The following is a 20,951-nucleotide window of genomic DNA, read 5'->3' as shown; positions in this document are numbered from 1 at the left end:
CTCACCATTCCACTCCTAATATTCACAACAATAAATAAAATAATCAAATCTCAATAATAATAATAATAATTATAATAACTCCTAGGCCTTTCCTATCCCATCGTCGCCATAAGACCTATCTGTGTCGGCGCGACGTAAAGCCCCTAGCAAAAATAATAATAATAATAATAATAATAATAATAATAATAATAATAATAATAATAACAATAATAATAATAATAATGAACAACTCCTATCACAAAAAAGGGTAAGGAAAGAAATTACCGTATCCCCTGGGCATGCCATGAGGTTCGTTAGATACTCGGGAAGGTGAATACAATTCAGTGGGCTTTGATGACTGGTGTATAACACCATCTGGCTGAGGGAGGAATGCAAAGGGAAGTTCACTCCTCATTTCCCTAGTACGCCTTTTCAGTGTCACTTGATGGTGGAACTCTTGGGGGAGATCGAGAAATCAGCATTTGGAACAGAATAACGCACGATTTTCTACAGTTTAGTTTGTAAGTTCAACTTAAACACAGACAAACTTTTATCTAGATACAGTAGGTTGTAATACAGACTATTAGTCAACAATTTATAATACACTAGCTGATGTACCCGTGCTTCGCTACGGGCTTCTCAGAAAGACTGACTTGGTGGTTTTCCTAACTGAATTCAACATAAGTCATTACAAAAAAGGTCAGTAGGAATGTAGCGATTGAAAGCAATGTTATCATATAAAATACTCGATCAAATGAATAACCGCACACACTCTCACTTTCAACGAACAGTACTACGGTGTCGATCTAAGAGTCCAAAATTCCAGAGCTGGAATAACCAGGTCGCAGACTGCCGTGAACACTCCTCTGTCATTATTCCGTTAAATATGCACACTACTCATTCCAATCAGTGGCTCAAAGTAGGGATTGTATAGCTCGAATACTATGATGAACCAGTGTGTTACGTACCAGATATATCAAATGTATGAACCAGAGGAATGGCATGCTAAAGAAGAAAGTTATCTTACACCCCAGCTACTTCCCGCCAATATACAGGCAGGCTGTTACAGTTGGTACGAACAGGCGAGTTGGCCGTGTGGTTACGGGCGCGCAGCTGTGAGCTTGCATCCGGAAGATAGTGGATTCGAACCCCACTGCCGGCAACCCTGAAGGTCGTATTCGGGAGATAGTGGGTTCAAGCCCCACTGTCGGCAGCCCTGACGATGGCTTTCCGTGGTTTCCCATTTTCACACCAGCAAATGCCGGGACTGTACCTTAATTAAAACCACGGCCGCTTCCTTCCACTTCCTAGACCTTTCCTATCCCATCGTCGCCATAAGACATATCAGTGTCGGTGCGACTTTAAGCAAAAAAAAAGAAAAGATGGTATTCCGTGGTTTCCCATTTTCACACCAGTCACACCAGGCTGTACCTTAAAGCCAAGGCCGCTTTCTTCACACCACTATTCATTTCCTATCCCATCGTCGCCATAAGACCTACCTGTGTCGGTGCGACGTCAAGCAAATTTAAAAAACCTCAGTACGCTGCTGTAATCCTATCTATCGGGGATGAGAGGAAACAGAAGACAAAAAGCCGTTGCCTACGTTATAATACAAGGCCTGGAAATAGAGCCCGTAAAACGCTATGGAAGTGGTTACACTGAAGTTCAATGCCGGGCCGCTAGGATCGCTATCTTGCCCCCTGTCGACCAGGCTCGCGCCTTTAAACGTGTTCATTAACTGAGTTCGTTGTGATATGTATTATGTATTTGTCTGATGTTAAGCATTCGCAGTTCCATTCATGGTTTATTCACGAGAAATTAAAGGTAGTGGAATTTCGTTTCACAAGTTTCCAGTGAATGTTCCTAAGTTTTAATCCGAGTTACGTCATAAGAATCGGGCGATCCCAAAATTTGTCACTGGACATTTTTTAAACTATGCTACCGTGACCGGCAATCATTTGAGAGGTATCTTCAAACTCAGAAATCCGGGAGATAGTGGTTTCCCATTTTGACACCAGGCAAATGCTGGGGCTGTACCTTATTAAGGCCACGACCGCTTCCTTCCAACTCCTAGGCCTTTCCTATCCCATCGTCGCCATAATACCTATCTGTGTCGGTGCGATGTAAAGTCACTAGCAAAAAAACTCAGAAATCTTAAATTAGGATACCAACCAGAAAAATAATTTGCCCAACAAAGTTGAAGTAAATGAATGTAGTAAGAGCTAAAAATATTGTATTTTCCCCTGAAACAATCTCTGGTTTGAAAAGTGTGGAGGTGGTTTGTCCCGAGAACATTAAATACAGTTTAAAATAAACCATTTGTTTTATGAAGCATTTTATGAAATTGTTCGATGTGCATGACGTCTGCAACACCTCACATGGGACATATTCAGGAACGAGAACAAACGAGCATTTTTTAGTACTGAAGATGAACGCCTCAGTTTGTTAATTAATGAATTCCTGTCATATATAAAGAAAATTCAAATGCATTCAGAGAAAGTAAAAAAAAAAAAAAAAAAATCATGAGGCAAATGTATCAGGCATAGATCTTGACTGCCCAATCCACTGTGGCCTGCGTAACATACCACATAAGTATACATTTGCATTATGCATTGATGAGGAACCTAACGAGCTATGACATCGAGCTCTTCTTCAGCTACCTAAGACGCCAAGCGGAATACAATGACATTATGGTTCGTGTGGCAAAAGAACAAACAGACTGTAAAGGCTGTTTAGAATATATCTCTTCTCCAACTACTCAAAGTCCAACGTTGTGTCTTATTCATTTTCAAGATAGAGGAGCCGTCAGATACCAAAAATCATCGTCTGTGGCACTTCTGCAGTGAACGACGGAATTTGTCACGTCCGCTACGCAGTACTTGCCCCGAAGAGAGTTACTAAAAGGTGTACGGTTTTTTCTTTTCGAAAGACATGTTCAACAGTTAAATTAAGTGTAGAAAGTGTGAAGACGATAAACCACCTCTTTTTCTTCTCTGAAAATTTCTGAGACCTCCATGTGACAACATTGCTTCGAGCCACTCAAGTAGAAGAGAGAAAGTTTTGAAACTTAATAAGAAGCCCCTCAAAAGGAAAGTTTTTAAACTTCAATAACATATCCAAGCCAACGCAGCACCGTTCTATAAATAAAGTACTTTTAATACTTGCAAAAACATTCAGTTCTTTTTATTTAGGATATAATTTACTTATTGACATATACGAGCATGCGAATACAAGGGGGCAATGACGCGATCCTAACGGCTGTATGGTGAACTAGGATGTCACCCGTTTCCATGAGTGAATTTCAAGGCCTTGTATTATAGCGTAGGCAACGCAAAAAGCACATCGCAACAAACAATGGTCAATGTAATGTTATTGTTGATAAAGTTTATGAGCTTTCTATATTGCAGGCCTTCACATTAGTTTTCATTCGACTCTGTGATATTAGGGTGTCTTACAAAGTAATTTATATCGTAGACTGTAATTCCTTATTCTCAGACTTTACATACCGATTTTCACTAAATTCTGTTTACCCATTTTCTAGTGACTCGGCGCTGATATGGACTTAGTAACAAAAATCCAAATTCATGAATATCTCCGATTATATGCGGTACGGTAACAATGTATAAGACATAAGTGATCGGAAATTGAATAACTTCTTACATAACTACTACTAACTTACGACATAAGTTATGTTAGTTATGTAGTATTTATCGATACGCCCACTAATAACATAAATTACTTATTTGAGAATTACATTTCAGACCTTCCCCTAAACCACCATTTCACTCAGCGTGAATAAAACAATTCGCAGCCTAGATTGCAGTAGTTCATCACCCGACATTACATACCAATTTTTTTAAAATTATCTTCAGCCGTTTTATTATGATGCGTGTACATACATACATACATACATACATACATGCATGCAGACAGACAGACAGAAAATACGTAAAAGTAAAAAATGCATTTCGTTGTTATTGTTGACATGACCGATACAGAAATACCATTATTTTCAAATTCTAAGTAACGTACAGACAAAACTCTTATTTTATATATATAGATTTATCGATACGACCACTAATAACATAAATAACTTATTTGAGAATTACATTTCAGACCTTCCCCTAAACTACCATTTCACTCAGCGTGAATAAAATAATTTAAAGCCTAGATTGTAGCGGTTCATCACCCGACATTACATGCTGATTTTCATTAAATTCTCTTCAGCCGTTTTCTATTGATGCGTGTACAGACAGACAGACAGACAGACAGACAGACAGACAGACAGACAGACAGACAGACAGACAGACAGACAGACAGACAGACAGACAGACAGACAGACAGACAGACAGACAGACAGACAGACAGACAGACAGAAATTGTGGAAAAGTAAAAAATGCATTTCCTTGTTACTGTGGACATGACAGATACAGAAATACCATTCATTTCAAATTCTGAGCAATGTACAGGCAAAACACTTATTTTATATATAGATTACATTTCAGGCCTTGCTCTAAACTACCATTTCACTTACTGTGAATAGCATTATTGACAGCGTAGATTATAGCGACCTTTTCCCCGATTTTGCATACCAATTTTCGTGAAGATACGACCACTAATAAAATAAATATTTGACAATTAAATTTTAGGCCTTCCCCTAAACTACCATTTTTCTCAGCGTGTATAGCCTATATTGTAGAGACTTATTTCCCATCTTTGTCTAGCGATTTTCGTTAGGACACGACCACTAATAACATAAATATTTGAGAATTAAATTTCAGGCCTTCCCCTAAACTACCATTTCACTCAGCGTGATTAAAATAATTTATAGCCTAGATTGTAGCGGCTCATCACCCGACTTTACATTCCGATTTTCATTAAATTCTCTTCAGCCGTTTTCTCGTGATGCGTGTACATACATACATACAGACAGACAGACAGACAGACAGACAGACAGACAGACAGACAGACAGACAGACAGACAGACAGACAGAAATTACGGAAAAGTAAAAAATGCATTTTCTTGTTACTGAGGACATGACCGATACAGAAATATCATTCTTTTCAAATTCTGAGCAATGTACAGACAAAACTCTTATTTTATATATATAGATGATGTTCATACGCTAGAATATTTTGCTCATAATAGATTTATTCAATCGTCATAAATATGTTTTTTGCCTATAGAACACCACTGAAAGGTATTTATTTCTAAGACACTGGAGCGTTCGCCATCCTGACTTGTGACAACACTTGTACACGTGAGCACGCTTTGCGTAAATGCTTCCTCTTACGTCATTTCAGGATTTCAAGTGTTTTGCCTGTACATTGCTCAGAATTTGAAATGAATGGTATTTCTGTATCTGTCATGTCCACAGTAACAAGGAAATGCATCACGCTGAGTGAAATGGTAGTTTAGGGGAAGGCCTGAAATTTAATTCTCAAATATTTATGTTATTAGTGGTCGTGTCCTAAGTAAAATCGCTAGACAAAGATGGGATTTCTCGCTGATAAATGTAAACTCAACAGGGCAGAAAAGTGGCCTAGTTAATACTCTACGGAAGAATTCAACGCAGTTGGATTGAAACGTTCCCCTACCGAGCAAGTAGCCGCGTGGTTGGGGTCACATAGCTATCAGTTTGAACCCCACTATCGGCAGCCATGAAGATGGCTCTCCGTGGTTTCCCAGTTTCGCACCAGGCAAATGCTGAGGCTGCACCTTAATTAAGGCCATGATCACTTCCTTCTCACCCCCAGGCCTTTCCCATTCCATCGTCGCCATAAGGTCTGGATCCATGGCTAAATTGTTAGCGTGCTGGCTTTTGGTCACAGGGGTCCCGGGTTCGATTTCCGGCAAGGTCGGGAATTTTAACCATCATTGGTTAATTTCGCTGGCACTGGGGCTGGGTATATGTGACGTCTTCATCATCATTTCATCCTCATCGCGACACGCAGGTCGCCTACGGGTGTCAGATCAAAAGACCTGCCCTTGGCGAGCCGAACATGTCCTCTGACACTCCCGGCACTAAAAGCCATACGCCATTTTATTGTCGCCATAACACCTATCTGTGTCGGTGTGACGTAAAACAAATATTTAAAGAAAGTTCCCCTGACGTTGTCTTAAAGGAAATACGCACACGTTTGGACTGTGAAACTGGGTACTAAGATAAAAATGAAACAATAGCAGCACCAGAAAACTAAATTGTAATTCTTATCTACTAACTTGCTCACCTCCATAAAAAGAATAAACTTGAAATGATTAAGTGCGTTGAGGGAATCTCATCAAAAGGATCATTAACCTACCTGGCATAGTGCCAGCCTGCACTCTAAAAGCATGTTTATCGCCGCGTATGGACGTTACTTGCTCATGTTGTTTCACTTGGAAGTTGAACTTTTAGGACGAGCGTAATTATCTCATAAAATGAGGTCAAGTTTTTGCTTAACTATGTCGAGAAAGATTTTGTTTCGTAACTCAGTCATAATTTACGAGTAGATCTTCATCTCTTTACCAGCCTGAAAAAGGGCCATACGGGCAAAGTCACTAGCGGACAATACTAAACGAGTTAGGACAGGGAGCAGTACAACGACAAGAATCATGTTTGTGGCGTCCGCTACAACTCGCCGGCAGGACAGATAACTACACAGTCAGTGCGATCTTTTAGCATAGCTAACTCATCCGGTTCATGGCGAATGCTCTCTATAGGGCCTTTCGGTTCAGAAGATCCTGGGTCTCAATCCCTGCCTTTACGGGGATTTTAGCTGCGTCTGGTTAATCCATCTGACTAGGCGGTGATTTTTTGTTTTGTCTGTTTGTTTGTTAGATCGACTTTGTACAGAAACGTTTCAGACAACAGTTACATGAAAGTTAGTTTAGGATATATTAAGTCATTATAAAATTTCGACATTATCTAGCTCCTTGGCTGAATGGTCAGCGTACTGGCCTCAGGTTCAGAGAGACCCAAGTTTGATTGATGCTCCGATCGGGCATTTTAACTGCGTACAGTCAATAGCTCTATTTCAGGGTCTAGGTATTTGTATCTTCGCCTTAATACACTTATATCCTCTACACACAACACACAACACCACCAGCTAACAAAGAAACGCTCAATAGTGAATGCATAGGGTTGGTATCAGGAAAAACATCCGACCGCAGAACTGGGACAAATCCACAACACGTGCCGACCGCAATAAACTGGGTAAAGGGCAGGAATAGGAACCAACTCTGACTAAGATAACTGCGTATAACTGTTTGGCCCGAGATCCCCCTGTGGGTGGGGGCGGTAGAATAACACCCACGGTATCCCCTGCCTGTCGTAAGAGGCGACTGAAAGGGGCCTCAGGGGCTCTGAACTTAGGAGCGTGGGCTGGCGACCAGGAGGCCCTCAGCTGAGTCCTTGCATTGCTTCCATTTACTTGTGCCAGGCTCCTCACATTCATGTATCCTATCCGACCTCTCTTGGTCAACTCTTGTTCTTTTCCGACCCCGACGCTATTAGGTTTGCGAGGGCTAGGGAGTCTTTCATTTTCACGCCCTTCGTGGCCCTTGTCTGCCTTTGGCCGATACCTTCATTTTTCGAAGTGTCGGATCCCTTCCATTTTTCCCTCTGATTAGTGTTATATAGAGGATGGTTGCCTAGTTGTACTTCCTCTTAAAACAATAATCACCAGCACCACCAGGAACGAGAATGTTCCTACAAAGGTACCTGTAATATGCCAAAGAGGGCATGACTAATTTTAGCGTACCTACTTTAAATATATTGGATATTCATGGTATTAACTGTCCAACTCATTGGCTGAATGGTCAGCGTTAAGGCCTTCGGTTCAGAGGGTCTCGGGTTCGATTCCCGGCCAGGTCGGGGATTTTAATCGCCTCGGATTAATTCTTCTGGCGCGGGGACTGGGTGTTTGTGTTTGTCTCAACACATTCCTCTTCATATTCACACAACACTCTACACTACCAACCACCACAGACACACGCAATAGTGATTACATCCCTTCATATAGGGTTGGCGTCAGGAAGGGCATCCGGCCGTCAATCAGGGCCAAATCCACATGTGCTACACAGTTCGCACCCGCGACCCCACGGGTGTGGGAAAAGAGGTAGAAAAGAAGAACTCGATGACATGGCTGTTTGGCAGCGCGGCGTGAGCTTTCTACATAGTTTTTCATGTAGCTGAAGTCTATTCTGTGAAACAAAAACAAATTCTAAGGTTGTGTATGCCTGAAGTTATTCGCTCTTTGTGGATGTTTAGCTATTCACTCTCTGATAATTTCGCCTGAAACAAAAAAGAGATGCCTCATTTCTGTAACTACATTTGTCCGTGCTATCGTACAGCACACTATCGGTATAGTATTGCTATGTCCTGTTCCTGTGAACCCATCATCGACATCAGTACAGCCACCGCAGCAGCACAAACTCTCCGACTACATGGCATGTTACTGCAATTTCCTAAGCCCCTAAAATGAATAAACAAAGTACATCATTTGTAAACCTTTTGAGTTCAGGAACATTTTTAAGAATACAGCCATGTCCCTTAGGCCCTTGGAGAATTGGAAGGAAACGTCTTCCACTATATGTAACTTCAGCACAAACTGGGGTGGAGAGGGTAGCTGTATGCCCGACTGCTTTTCTCCCTCACCAATTAACCTGGTCCTCATTCTAGGTGTAGGCTGAGTGAACCTCAGGCCCATGTGCCTCTCCAGAGTAGGAAATCTCGTTTCTGAACTGTCCGACCTCCTGAGAGGAATACGAATCCACATCCTTCCGGGTGAATCGATCACGGCACCACCGTCTCGGCTGTCTCTATGAATTGGTTTATTCCTTCCTGTTAATTCTGATAGTTTAAGTGAGTGTTCTTTTTAGATCATGGAACACTTTTCAGGAGGTTTCACCACGGAAAATCATTTTCATCTTGCGTTTATATGACTGCACTACTTGGCGATGGAGGTAATTTTTTAGAATTTCAGATTGTTCCTCTCTGCTGGAACTTTGGCTTCAAAACAAGTTATTTAACGAAGTAGTGAAGACGCTAACGACAATTTATCATGTTCTTATTTGTTTACTAATCTGACCAAAGGTGGCTTGCTATTGATTTTTTTTTTTTTTTTTTTGCTATTTGCTTTACGTCGCACCGACACAGATATGTCTTATGGCGACGATGCTTGCTATTGAGACACAGAGTAACAATGTCCTAGATTTTAAATCTAATATAAGAAAGCTCGCTCTTACTCCTAACTGTTCGAATGCCCTATACATGATTCTGAGTATACCTACTGAGTTCTTTGTAATACTGATTGTCATTTTGCAATTTACTCGTAAGTTTGCAGCGTCCTCGCCAATCCACGAAAATTCTTGGGATGGTTCCCCATGATCTAAGGAGAAGATCAGTCTATCTGTTGGTGAATAAGTTATATTTACCCAAAAAGTGAGGTATTGGCAGCGTTTACAAAGGTTTGCTCAGGAGAAGCGTCTTGGCAGAGAACGAACTAGAGCAATCATTACTGTCATCGGCATATTCCTTTCAGAGCTGGAGATATGTTTTTTCAGCTGAGATCGCAACTGTTACCTCACACAGCAATTCAACCTCCTTATCTTTATGGGTAAGCACACCTTCTGACATTTTCTTGTTCTCTTAAATGTCAATCAATTGCACCGAGATTCAGTTCACGGTCTTAAGGCGCAGCACACTACCGTCTAACCAACTGTCCAAACCACCTTTTTATAAAACCGTGCACAGGGAGAATTTATCGTTAGGATTTTGACCTGCCCAAGGAATTTCTTTGAATTTCTCATTGAGAAGACGATATTTTTGACAGAAGGAAAGAAAAGTGTGCTTAACGATTAAAACTATACAGAGTGTTTCAAAAATACACGGACCGAGCTCGATAGCTGCAGTCGCTTAAATGCGGCCAGTATCCAGTATTCGGGAGATAGTAGGTTCGAACCCCACTGTCGGCAGCCCTGAAAATGGTTTTCCGTGGTTTCCCATTTTCACACCAGGCAAATGCTGGGGCTGTACCTTAATTAAGGCCACGGCCGTTTCCTTCCCTTTCCTAGCCCTTTCCCATCCCATCGTCGTCATAAGACCTATCTGTGTCGGTGCGACGTAAAGCAACTAGCAAAAAAAAAAAAAATTACACGGTATAATTCCATTGTTGGATTCCTCACATACTAAGAAGGAAATAATTGTATATGAACATCTCTCCAGAAATGCGTACTTTCTTGACCTCCACGATCACGTGATCTAATTCTGTCCGACTTCTTTGTGTGGGTTTAATCAAAGTCTTAGGTGTACGCGACAGTTGTAGAGGATGAACCAATACTTCACTGCAGAATTGTTCGGTCCTTTCAAACAGTACGTACAACACCGGACATATACGAGTGTGGTCGTAACTCCATGCAACGTCGAGCACAAGTCTGTAGTAGAGCAGGAGGTGGGCATTTTGATAAACTCTTGTAATATAATGACCGGAGTACATCGGTACATGCAAAATAGCCCACAACACTTGAGGTTCTAGCCCATGACAAATACCTGGAAAAGTATGCATTTCCGGACACTTTTTTTATATAGACTTTTCTCCATATTTGAGGAAACCAACCCTGAAATTATGGCGTATATTTTTTAAACATCCTATAGAGTGTTGTATGAACACAAAGAAAATTCACCACATTTTACATGATGTTACATGTCCTCGAGCTCTCCATTTCCACTATCTCCATCCATATGCTGTATACCTCGGCACAGCCATCTCTCTCCGGCAGCAAACACGGTTGTACTTCCTCTAAAAACAATAATCACCACATGTACTATAGGATGATATATCGCAGGCGGCGGTAACTATAGCAACACTCGTAGTTACTACTTTCGCCTCTCAAATGTCAGACTCGAACTCTCATGGGCCCAAATATAGTGATATTGCCTCTGATCTCTCACTGAGATGGTCGTGGGGTTCTTGAAATGAAAGGCCGTGACCTCATGATTCGGATTCCGCATAAAACTGGACTTCCTGTCACTATGATCACTCTTGTACGTAAAAACTGTAGGCTTGCTTACTTGTTTGTATATGCAGTTTAATCTCCTTCATTCTCGCGTTATGGCAAGGTCGATTCTCATACTTCGGGCTGAATATTCAAAATAAATACTTTCATGTTCGTGGTATCATTCTTATTGTTAGGCATGTTTCAATAACTCTTTGATGTTGTCCAGGCAGTCCAACATTATTAAACGGTTACATAATACTGTGTTATCACTAAGATTGAACTCGCGGAAATAATGTTACCACCATTTGCAAGAGGGGTATTTGAAGTTTTTACTTCCATCTAAGTTTCACTTGTTTTTTTTATTGGAAACATGAATATGGACGCCTGACCCCAACAGATCTTAGCTCGTGTGAGCTGCTCGAATATCACCGACGTAACAGCGCTGTCGCGGTTTGTCGTGCGTTTCAGAAACGATTTGGACATCCTGGCCCTCCTGTGTCGTCAGTCTTAAAGTAGTGAGTTGTAACGTTAATCAACTTTCTACCATGTCGAGATACATATGTCCCGTGATAGGCTTCCTGGCGAAAGAATAAGTGCCAAGCACACGTCTGCTGGAAATGGCACAAGACACGTTTACTTTGGGGCTGTTACGGTCCATCTCAGTATTAGCGTAGGGGTTCTGGGATGCACGTTTCGGGATATTATGCCTGTTGATTTTTCTGGGTAAATAAAATATTGCTTCATCAATCATAATGATATGTTCTCCCAAATTCCCATCTTTTTCCATCACAGCTAGGAAATTTTCACGGAACTCCTGCCCATGCTACGCCCGTCCATTTCCAAAGATGTTGCCGGAATTGAGAAGGCACATTAACAGCGCCGATGGGAACGCCCCTTAAGACATAATTCTGATGATGTAGCGTGAATGGAAAACCGCCTGGCACGTGAGGCACAGATAGATTGCATTTAAAGTAAAACACATATATTTTGTATTTCATGTATTCCTATTTGCCGGCGTCGCTGTGTACCGGTAGCGTGCTTGCCTCTTACTCGAAGGCCCCGGGTTCTATTCCCGGCCAGGTCAGGGATCTTTACCTCGACCTGAGGGCTGGGTTGAGGTCCACCTGACGGTGATATGGCGGTCCCGGTGTAGAAAACTAAGAATAAAGGCCGAGAGAATTCGTCGTGCTGACCACACGACACCTCATAATCTGCAGGCCTTCGGGCTGAGCAGTGGTCGGTTGGTAGACCATGGACCTCCACGGGGGGAGGGGGAAGGAGGAGGGGATATTCCTATTCAGTACTGGATTAAAAGCAGTATTACAGAAATCAATAATTTCCGGACATCCAGCTGTGATCTTGCATTCGGAAGATAGTTCGTTCGAACCCCATTGTCGGCAGCCCTCCTTGGTTCCCCATTTTCATACCAGGCAAATGATGGGGCTGTATCTTAATTAAGGCCACGGCCGCTTCCTTTCCCCGCCTAACCCTCTTCTATCCCTTCGCCGCCATAAAACCTATCTGTGTCGGTGCAACGTAAAGCAACTTGTATATGTATAATACTCGATATTAGATAAGTGACTGGCTGTGAAGAGGATGAATAAGTTAGGTAGTGATCAAAAACTTTCTTCACAATTAATAATTTTCCTGCTGTAGTACGGTGGTCCACTGGAAGTTTCCTTTGCGTCACACAGGTGGCAACTGTTACTTCGACTAAGGCAGCAAAAGCACTGAAGACGTCCATTGAAACTACAGACGAAACGTCCATATGCACAAAGAGTTCCTATTTCCTACAGATCTACAGTTTGGAAAGTATTCATTCCACAATCGCCAGCCGTGAAGCATGCACTGTGGAGACACTAGCTTAATTTAAGTTATGAGCGTGGGCAAGTTTGGGTTAAGGCCGGTGTCCTTTCTGACGTATAGATTTCAGGTGAAAATTCTGCCCTAGGATTCACGGGAATTCAAACTAGGCCATTTGGGTGAAGTTAAACAGCTACGCGATGCGCTAATCACGCCTTCCAGGTTATCGCACGTACTTTTAATCCGAGACATAAATAAACTACACGCGCATAATTTATCTACTGCTTCTCAAGCTTGAATCCCTCGTTTTAAAAGCGTACGATAGTTTGTTTTGTACAGAACCCTTCTCATTATCAGAGAAAAATCGCATCGCAGTTAGAAACTGTCAAAATAATAATAATAATAATAATAATAATAATAATAATAATAATGCGCCACTTAGCCAAGTACAACTGCGAAGTTTTTGATTATATTTCGTCACGTCTATTATTATTATTCCTGTTGCAGAAGAATTTTTCTTTTTCAGGGTTTTTGCTGATTCATTGTCTCAGCGAAAAATATGACGAGATTGTGACTTCAAAATGAGAAAGAAAAGGGAAGATCTATGAATCTCCCATTTATCCGCCACTCTTTTCACAATAACTTTTATTAGAGGAATCTTGAACTTCGTTATTTGTACTTAGAATTTAGGTAACTAGCTAATATGTGGTGTTGTTTTTCTGTTTCAGACATCTTCTTCAACATCACTCTTCGCCGCAAAACTCTGTTCTACACGGTGAACTTGATTGTTCCGTGTGTGGGTATCAGCTACTTGTCGGTTCTTGTGTTCTATCTACCTGCGGACTCTGGTGAGAAGATCGCCCTCTGCATTTCGATCCTGCTGTCTCAGACCATGTTCTTCTTGCTAATCTCCGAGATCATCCCCTCCACGTCGTTGGCACTCCCATTGCTCGGCAAGTACCTGCTCTTCACTATGTTACTGGTTGGACTATCAGTCGTGATCACCATCATGGTTCTAAATGTGCACTACCGAAAGCCCAGCACGCACCGCATGGCGCCATGGGTGCGTAAGATCTTCATCAAATGCCTGCCGAAGCTGCTGCTCATGAGGGTGCCCGACCAGCTACTTCAGGATCTTGTCAACAAAAGATTGCTGCGCGTTAAGAAGACCAGGCTAAGTGCCGCTGCGGCTGCGGCAGCGGCAGCAGCGGCGGCGGCAGCGACGTCTTCGTCAACAGCGTCCTCACCGGACTCGCTGAGACGTCCAGGGGGATGCAACGGTCTTCACCCGTCCGCGAGTGGTGGAGCCACCAATCGGTTTGGCGGCATCATAGGCTTTAACGGCCTGCCCTCGGTTGTGGCGCTAGATGGGTCCCTCAGTGATGTGGGCACTCGCAAGAAATACCCATTCGAGCTCGAGAAAGCCATCCACAACGTCATGTTCATCCAGCATCATATGCAACGACAAGACGAGTTCGATGCGGTGAGTCATCTCTGGATTATATTCGAGATTTTTTTATTTTCTTAATTATAGGTGACTTCTTCTCTGTACTGTTGGCTGGAGATTCGGAGAAACGCTGAGTTTGATACTCGAAACTGTCACTATGAAGACTGATTTGAGGGCCTGTGATGGGGTTCTGTTAGCTTCGAGAGGACGCTTCATAACCTACCTGTTCCTATTCTAGGAAACTGACATTGGCTATAAAATTAGTCGTGCTGACCACATATGATTCAGGTCTGCCATGCATAAAGACGACTTACTTACTCACTCACTCACTCACTCACTCACCTACTTTTCGCGAAAGACAGTTGTCGGACAGAAGGCTGAGGATCCGCGATTTTTGCAGTGGTACGTGCTTCAGTTTTGCGCAGGAATCTCATTCAACTTCTAGAGTATTATGGCTTGAGAAACGTATCGCAGAAAGAACCCAGTTAAGTCTCCGTTCAAAGTGTCATTCAATGGACAAAGTATCCACCTATATGAGTAAACGTACTAAGTCTTGTTCCTACAATCTTTCATGCGATAATCCAGACAGTTTTCGGTTTTCATTTAATTTTAATTTCCTGTCTAAGTGGCTCTTAATTGCAGATACTCTTAAGATTATGGATACTACAACACAGACTATCAGTACAAGAAAATATTAGACTGCATGGAAATGAGTAACTTGGATTTACCGAGCGAATGGACTGTGCGATACGGACCACTTACCTGCGAGCTTGCATTCAGGAGAGGGTGAGTTTGAACCCCACCATCAGCAGACCTGATGATGTTTTCTGTGGTTTCACGTTTTTACACCAAGCAAATGTTATTCTTTCCTTTCAGCTGGTGAAATATTAAGAATTTTTCCGGTAGCATATCAAAAGAGTAAAGAGGATATGGAATAGCTGTCACTTCACATTAGCAAGGAATTCCTAGACCTTAATTAAAGCCATGGCCGCTTCCTTCCCAGCCATAGCCCTTTTATATCTCGTCACTGAAAAAACCTTAAACCATCTTGCAGAAAGACTTGATTTTAAACTTACAGTATTGTTTTATTAGTACTACAGACACTGTGTAAAATGATCAGCTCACTGAGCAACGATTCTTGCACTTCTCAAACTAGTCCACATAGCTGCCAACGTATTGGAAGGTTTTGGGTAGTATCCTGAATAAGCTGATTCTGGTATGTTTTTACCTCATTCATCGTAGCCCTCTGGATAGCTATGATGCCCTTATTCCGTCTTTATTTTTGTGTTGTTTTCAGTTCTTGAAATAGGAAGAAAACTCACTGAAACACGAAGAATGTAGAATAACTATCTCTTCATGTCACTAACCGACTACTGTATGGCGGTGAATTGTCACAATAATCATTACACAGGCGCTCAGAAGTTACATATGCCAGTCAGGTCTAGAGTTCGTATCTAAAGAATATATAGCTCCTGACTGCATGCGTTCAGTAACAAGTGTGACGGAACTGTTCCTGAAATCTTTTATGGTAAAAGATGTATTAATCCTTTCGTGCCAGGGATAAAGAGTATAAGACAAAATTAGCTGCATTTCAGGACATAAGTTTGAAGTTTTTTATTGTAGATAGTTTGAAATGAACAGCCCTACATCAATATATTTAAGAAAATTTTATTTTCATTTTTTAATAATCGTTTTTTTCTGCTGTTGAAAATCAAATTAGCAACTTGTTCCATGAGGACCCGATATAACATGACTTTTACTCTCGGACGAAATAATTATAACCTCTTCAGAGTCAACTCTCTAATTATTTAAAGCAGAACTTACTATAAGTGTTCAACATAATTAGTTAATGAAATGTCGTATGGCATTTAGTGTCAGGAGTGTCCGAGGACAAGTTCGGCTCGCCGGATGCAGGTCTTTTTATTTCACGCCCGTAGGCGGCCTGCGCGTCGTGATGATGAAATGGTGATGAAGACGACACATACACCCAGTCCCCGTGCCAGCGGAATTGACCAATTATGGTTGAAATCCCGACCCTGCCGGGAATCGGACCCGGGACCCCTGTCACCAAAGGCAATCAATCAATCAATCAATCAATCAATCAATCAATCAATCAATCAATCAATCAATCAATCAATCAATCAATCAATCAATCAATCAATCAATCAATCAATCAATACTGATCTGCATTTAGGGCAGTCGCCCAGGTGGCAGATTCCCTATCTGTTGTTTTCCTAGCCTTTTCGTAAATGATCGCAAAGAAATTGGAAAAGGATTGAACATTTCCCTTGGTAAGTTATTCCAATCCCTAACTCCCCTTCCTATAAACGAATATTTGCCCCAATTTGTCCTCTTGAATTCCAACTTTATCTTCATATTGTGATCTTTCCTACTTTTAAAGACACCACTCAAACTTATTCGTCTACTGATGTCCTCCCACGCCATCTCTCTTCTGACAGCTCGGAACATACCATTTAATCGAGCAGCTCGTCTCCTTTCTCCCAAATCTTCCCAGCCCAAACTTTGCAACATTTTTTAACCCTACTCTTTTGTCGTAAATCACCCAGGACAAATCAAGCTGCTTTTCTTTGGATTTTTTCCAGTTCTTGAATCAAGTAATCCTGGTGAGAGTCCCATACACTGGAACCATACTCTAGTTGGGGTCTTACCAGAGACTTATATGCCCTCTCCTTTACATCCTTACTACAACCCCTAAATACCCTCATAACCATGTGCAGAGATCTGTACCCTTTATTAACAATCATATTTATGTGATTACCCCAACGAAGGTCTTTTCTTATATTAACACCTACGTAACTTACTTACAATGATCCCCAAAAGGAACTTTCAGCCCATCAATGCAGTAATTAAAACTGAGAGATCTTTTCCTATTTGTGAAACTCACAACCTGACTTTTAACCCCGTTTATCATCATACCATTGTCCACCGTCCATCTCTATCGAGTTCACCCTCTAGCCGCTCACAATCTTGTAACTTATTTATTACTCTGTACAGAATAACATCATCTGCAAACAGCCTTATCTCTGATTCCACTTCTTTACACATATCATTGATATATATATATAAGAAAACATAAAGGTCCAATAATACTGCCTTTAGGAATTCCCCTCTTAATTATTACTGGGTCAGATAAAGCTTCTCCTACTCTAATTCTCTAAGTTCTATTTTCTAGAAATATGGATGAGGCTGCGACTTGGCTGGAAACTACACTTTGCTCTCGCCTGCACCATGAGATGGATGCAAAAGTACTGTATCGACCAAGAAATGACAGCAGACACTCTTTAATCATAACTTTCATTATTGCGTAGTGTGCGTAGTCTCTTAACATTTACCGTGTTGTATCCTATATTATCACGTCACCGAATCATGGCAAAACTGAAAAAGGAAACAAAACCAGCAACTTTATTAAAATTTACATTATTGTTCAGTGCTTCCATTCTCTGCAAGATACAAAACTCATATGATGCGATCTCATCTTATAGGCAGCACCAGCGGTCAAATTCTAAACTATACGACTTGCTTGCTTGACATAAATCGTGACAGTTTAGCTAATGTACAGTCCAGCTCCATGGCTAAATGGTTAGCATGCTGGCCTCTGGTCACGGGAGTCCCGGGTTCGATTCCGGGCAGGGTCGGGAATTTCAACCATCATTGGTTAATTTCGCTGGCACGGGGCCGGGTGTATGTGTCGTCTTCATCATCATTCCATCCTCATCACCACGCGCAGGTCGCCTATGGACGTCAAATAAAGAGACCTGCACCTGGCAAGCCGAACATGTCCTCAGACACTCCCGGCACTAAACGCCATACGCCATTTCATTTCTTTAGCTAATGTACAACATATATTGCAGCCGTGCTTACCGATAGTCAATATACGGCTCTGGCTCTTGCAAATGTAGATTATTCTAATGTAAGGGGGTTCCGAGCTCTTCAGTCACTTGTTGACATAAATCGGCGGGTAGCTTAAAGAAACCTAATTACTACTTAGAATAAAATTTAAGAAGTCGGCTAAAATGGATTTATTATTAAAAGAAATTAATCACGTCCAATAGATGTGAAACATCGAATAATAAAGGAAAGTTTGCTAATTTAACAAAAGAGCTGTCATAACTTTGACACAAATAAAAAAAATTAAGAGCTCAGAAATTATTTTATTGATATTTAGTTAAATTAAACGTTAATTGCCTTTCCAAAATAGGATTCAATAAAAAATGAAAAGATGAAAACCTGAAAATTTATATCGGATTTCAAGTGACGCCGTCGGTCGTTTCACTTGATCCGTGAAGATTCAATTTCCGTAACTGGACTCCGAAATTTTCGTTAAATAAGATTATCCACTGATCATAAAATACCACGCAGGATATCATCAGCCACCGAATGGACCCTTAATCGAATCGAAACAACCTCAGGTTATATTTGAACCGAATAATTATACACAAGAAAAAAGGATTAAATTCACATGTTAACTTGCTCCTTGGCGAAGCATGGTGCTCCAAAATTCACTGTTATCAAATCCCTAATATCTCAATAAAAATACCTGATCGCACCATGTAGTGTCACAACCAGACACCCAGAAATAAGGTTACTTTATGAATTAATTATTTAAAAATGATATAGAATATTGTTCCACTGATCTGCAATATTTATAAAGTGTAACTAAAAACTAGAGTTTACGTTTAAGTTAACACACAAATAACTTTAAGGTTATGATAGTTTGTAATAAACTGATTTAAAATAAAGAAAGCAATAAGCACGGATTTCTGAAAATTAATCTTATCACTTCACAGAATAATAAATTAATTTAATCCGACAGTCTATGAACGGTACTAACAAATTGAACTGAAAAGAGTAACGTCGGTAGACGGTGTTGTAATAATCATCACCATGCTATCAATAGCAACTAACGTGAAATTATTAAACACATGGTCTTCATCAGAATGTAGAAATCATACTCATTACAATAATCATGACCGCTACTGTGGTAAGGAAGATGGATAAACGTCTCACTCATATAAATAACGAATAGTTATTTACAGTATTTCAGTAATCACAACCATCTTGACCATTGAAGAAATGGGCTATTCAAAAGCTATGACCAGTGCTATCATAAACGAAAATAAAATTTTATCACAAACACTTAACTTCAGTGATCACCACCAATAAAATTTAGCTGATGCACTATCATCGCAGACTGAACTGATCGTGCAATGATTATCCACAAAATGTTAACTCTCACAAGAATAAACTAATCATAAGTACTCTCAGACTGAGCTAACCCTTTAACTTGGATAAAAACATTAAAAATAAACCGGACACTGATCATTGCAGACTGAACTAACCATCTATCCTAATTCATGAATATTGAAAAAAATCCCGACACTGATCATTGCAGACTGAACTAACCATGAAACTGATTTCATGAACGTGAAATAAACTGGACACTGATCATTGCAGACTGAACTAACCATCTAATTGATTTCATGAATGTTGGAAATAAACCGGACATTGATCATTGCAGACTGAACTGATCATATAATTGATTTAATGAATGTCGCTAAAACAACTATCATCAACTTATGTTGACTTCATAACTAGAGATCTATCTCTCTTAGTGGATGTATTTCTTTGCTGTTACAAGATATGTAATATAATGACATGATATAATCATTCTGCAACGTTATGTTCTTTTAATCCTAAAAGTATTTACATTACTCACAATTATCCGTGTGGTCCACTAACCAACTAATAAAACTACGCATGAGTCTAGCCGCAATCATTACTGCTGTACATATCCAAATAACCATGGTTCCTCAGACAACCAGAACTGAGGCCATGTAAAAATTAAATCACAAATCCCAACTGTGGGTGCGTACCAGACGAGTGCCGTCATTTACCCGTACCATTCGATAAATTCGCCACAATACACATTAATATTCTTCTGCCACAAAAACTATGCTAAGATTTCGCCGTAACAAACTCTTCCACCTGTCAAAAACCATTAATCCAATATACAAAATATCATCTCTATCAATTACCAGGTTTACATAATATTATTACTTCCTTAGACCCTCTTAAATCTTCCAGACAGTCGTCTAATAACGAGCTCGCAGTATTCTAAAAATATGTCACCCTTCCGCTAGTGGTTTTACAGTCATATCCCGTACCATCTGTCAATTTTCTACCTGCGGTGAATCTACATGGAAATAATATCATTTTGAAACAAGCCAGATTAAAATATACTCATTTCAATTGAATTTATCTCTCATAACATCTAGCCTTCTGAGTTCACATAATTCCTAAAACAAAACGGTTCTCGAACCCTGGATAGTGCACATGCCTCCCACGGCATTCTAACGCATTATTTCCTCGGGGCATTTCCTCCTACCAGCATTATAACACATTACTCCCTCGGGGCATTACATCTTCCCGGCATCAACACATCCTGAGTTCGATTCTCCCTCGGGGCATTTCCATCCCGGAATCATACTGAACTAATTTATTTTAACATTTGTCCCTGGTGGTTCGCCCTTTCTCATCATGGCTATTTTATGTCTATATGATCTCAGATTAATTTCTTATGCAATGTTATAAGGCCTATTTTGATCTTTCATTTTATATTTCATTTTAAATTCGTGTCTTATTTCATGGATTCGTCTTCGTACAGAAATTACTTAACTATTGAAACAAACTTCCAGCAAATATCAAACTTTAAATGATAGG

The 20,951-nt window shown here is 40.6% G+C and overlaps 1 protein-coding gene across 1 annotated transcript in view; it reads left to right on the top strand.

The window, feature by feature from the left end:
* nAChRalpha2 (nicotinic acetylcholine receptor alpha2) overlaps positions 1 to 20,951 on the top strand; it is a 687,424-nt gene that overhangs the window by 638,053 nt on the left and 28,420 nt on the right. Inside the window, exon 6 of the mRNA XM_067137204.2 lies at positions 13,492 to 14,246. Within this exon, the coding sequence (XP_066993305.1) occupies positions 13,492 to 14,246 (755 nt within the window). The remainder of the gene's footprint in view (positions 1 to 13,491; positions 14,247 to 20,951) is intronic.

Source organism: Anabrus simplex, chromosome 1, assembly GCF_040414725.1.
Source record: "Anabrus simplex isolate iqAnaSimp1 chromosome 1, ASM4041472v1, whole genome shotgun sequence".
Lineage (NCBI taxonomy): Eukaryota > Metazoa > Arthropoda > Insecta > Orthoptera > Tettigoniidae > Anabrus > Anabrus simplex.
The sequence above is the reverse complement of the archived record's forward strand: the minus strand, read 5'-3'. Positions and strand labels throughout refer to the sequence as shown.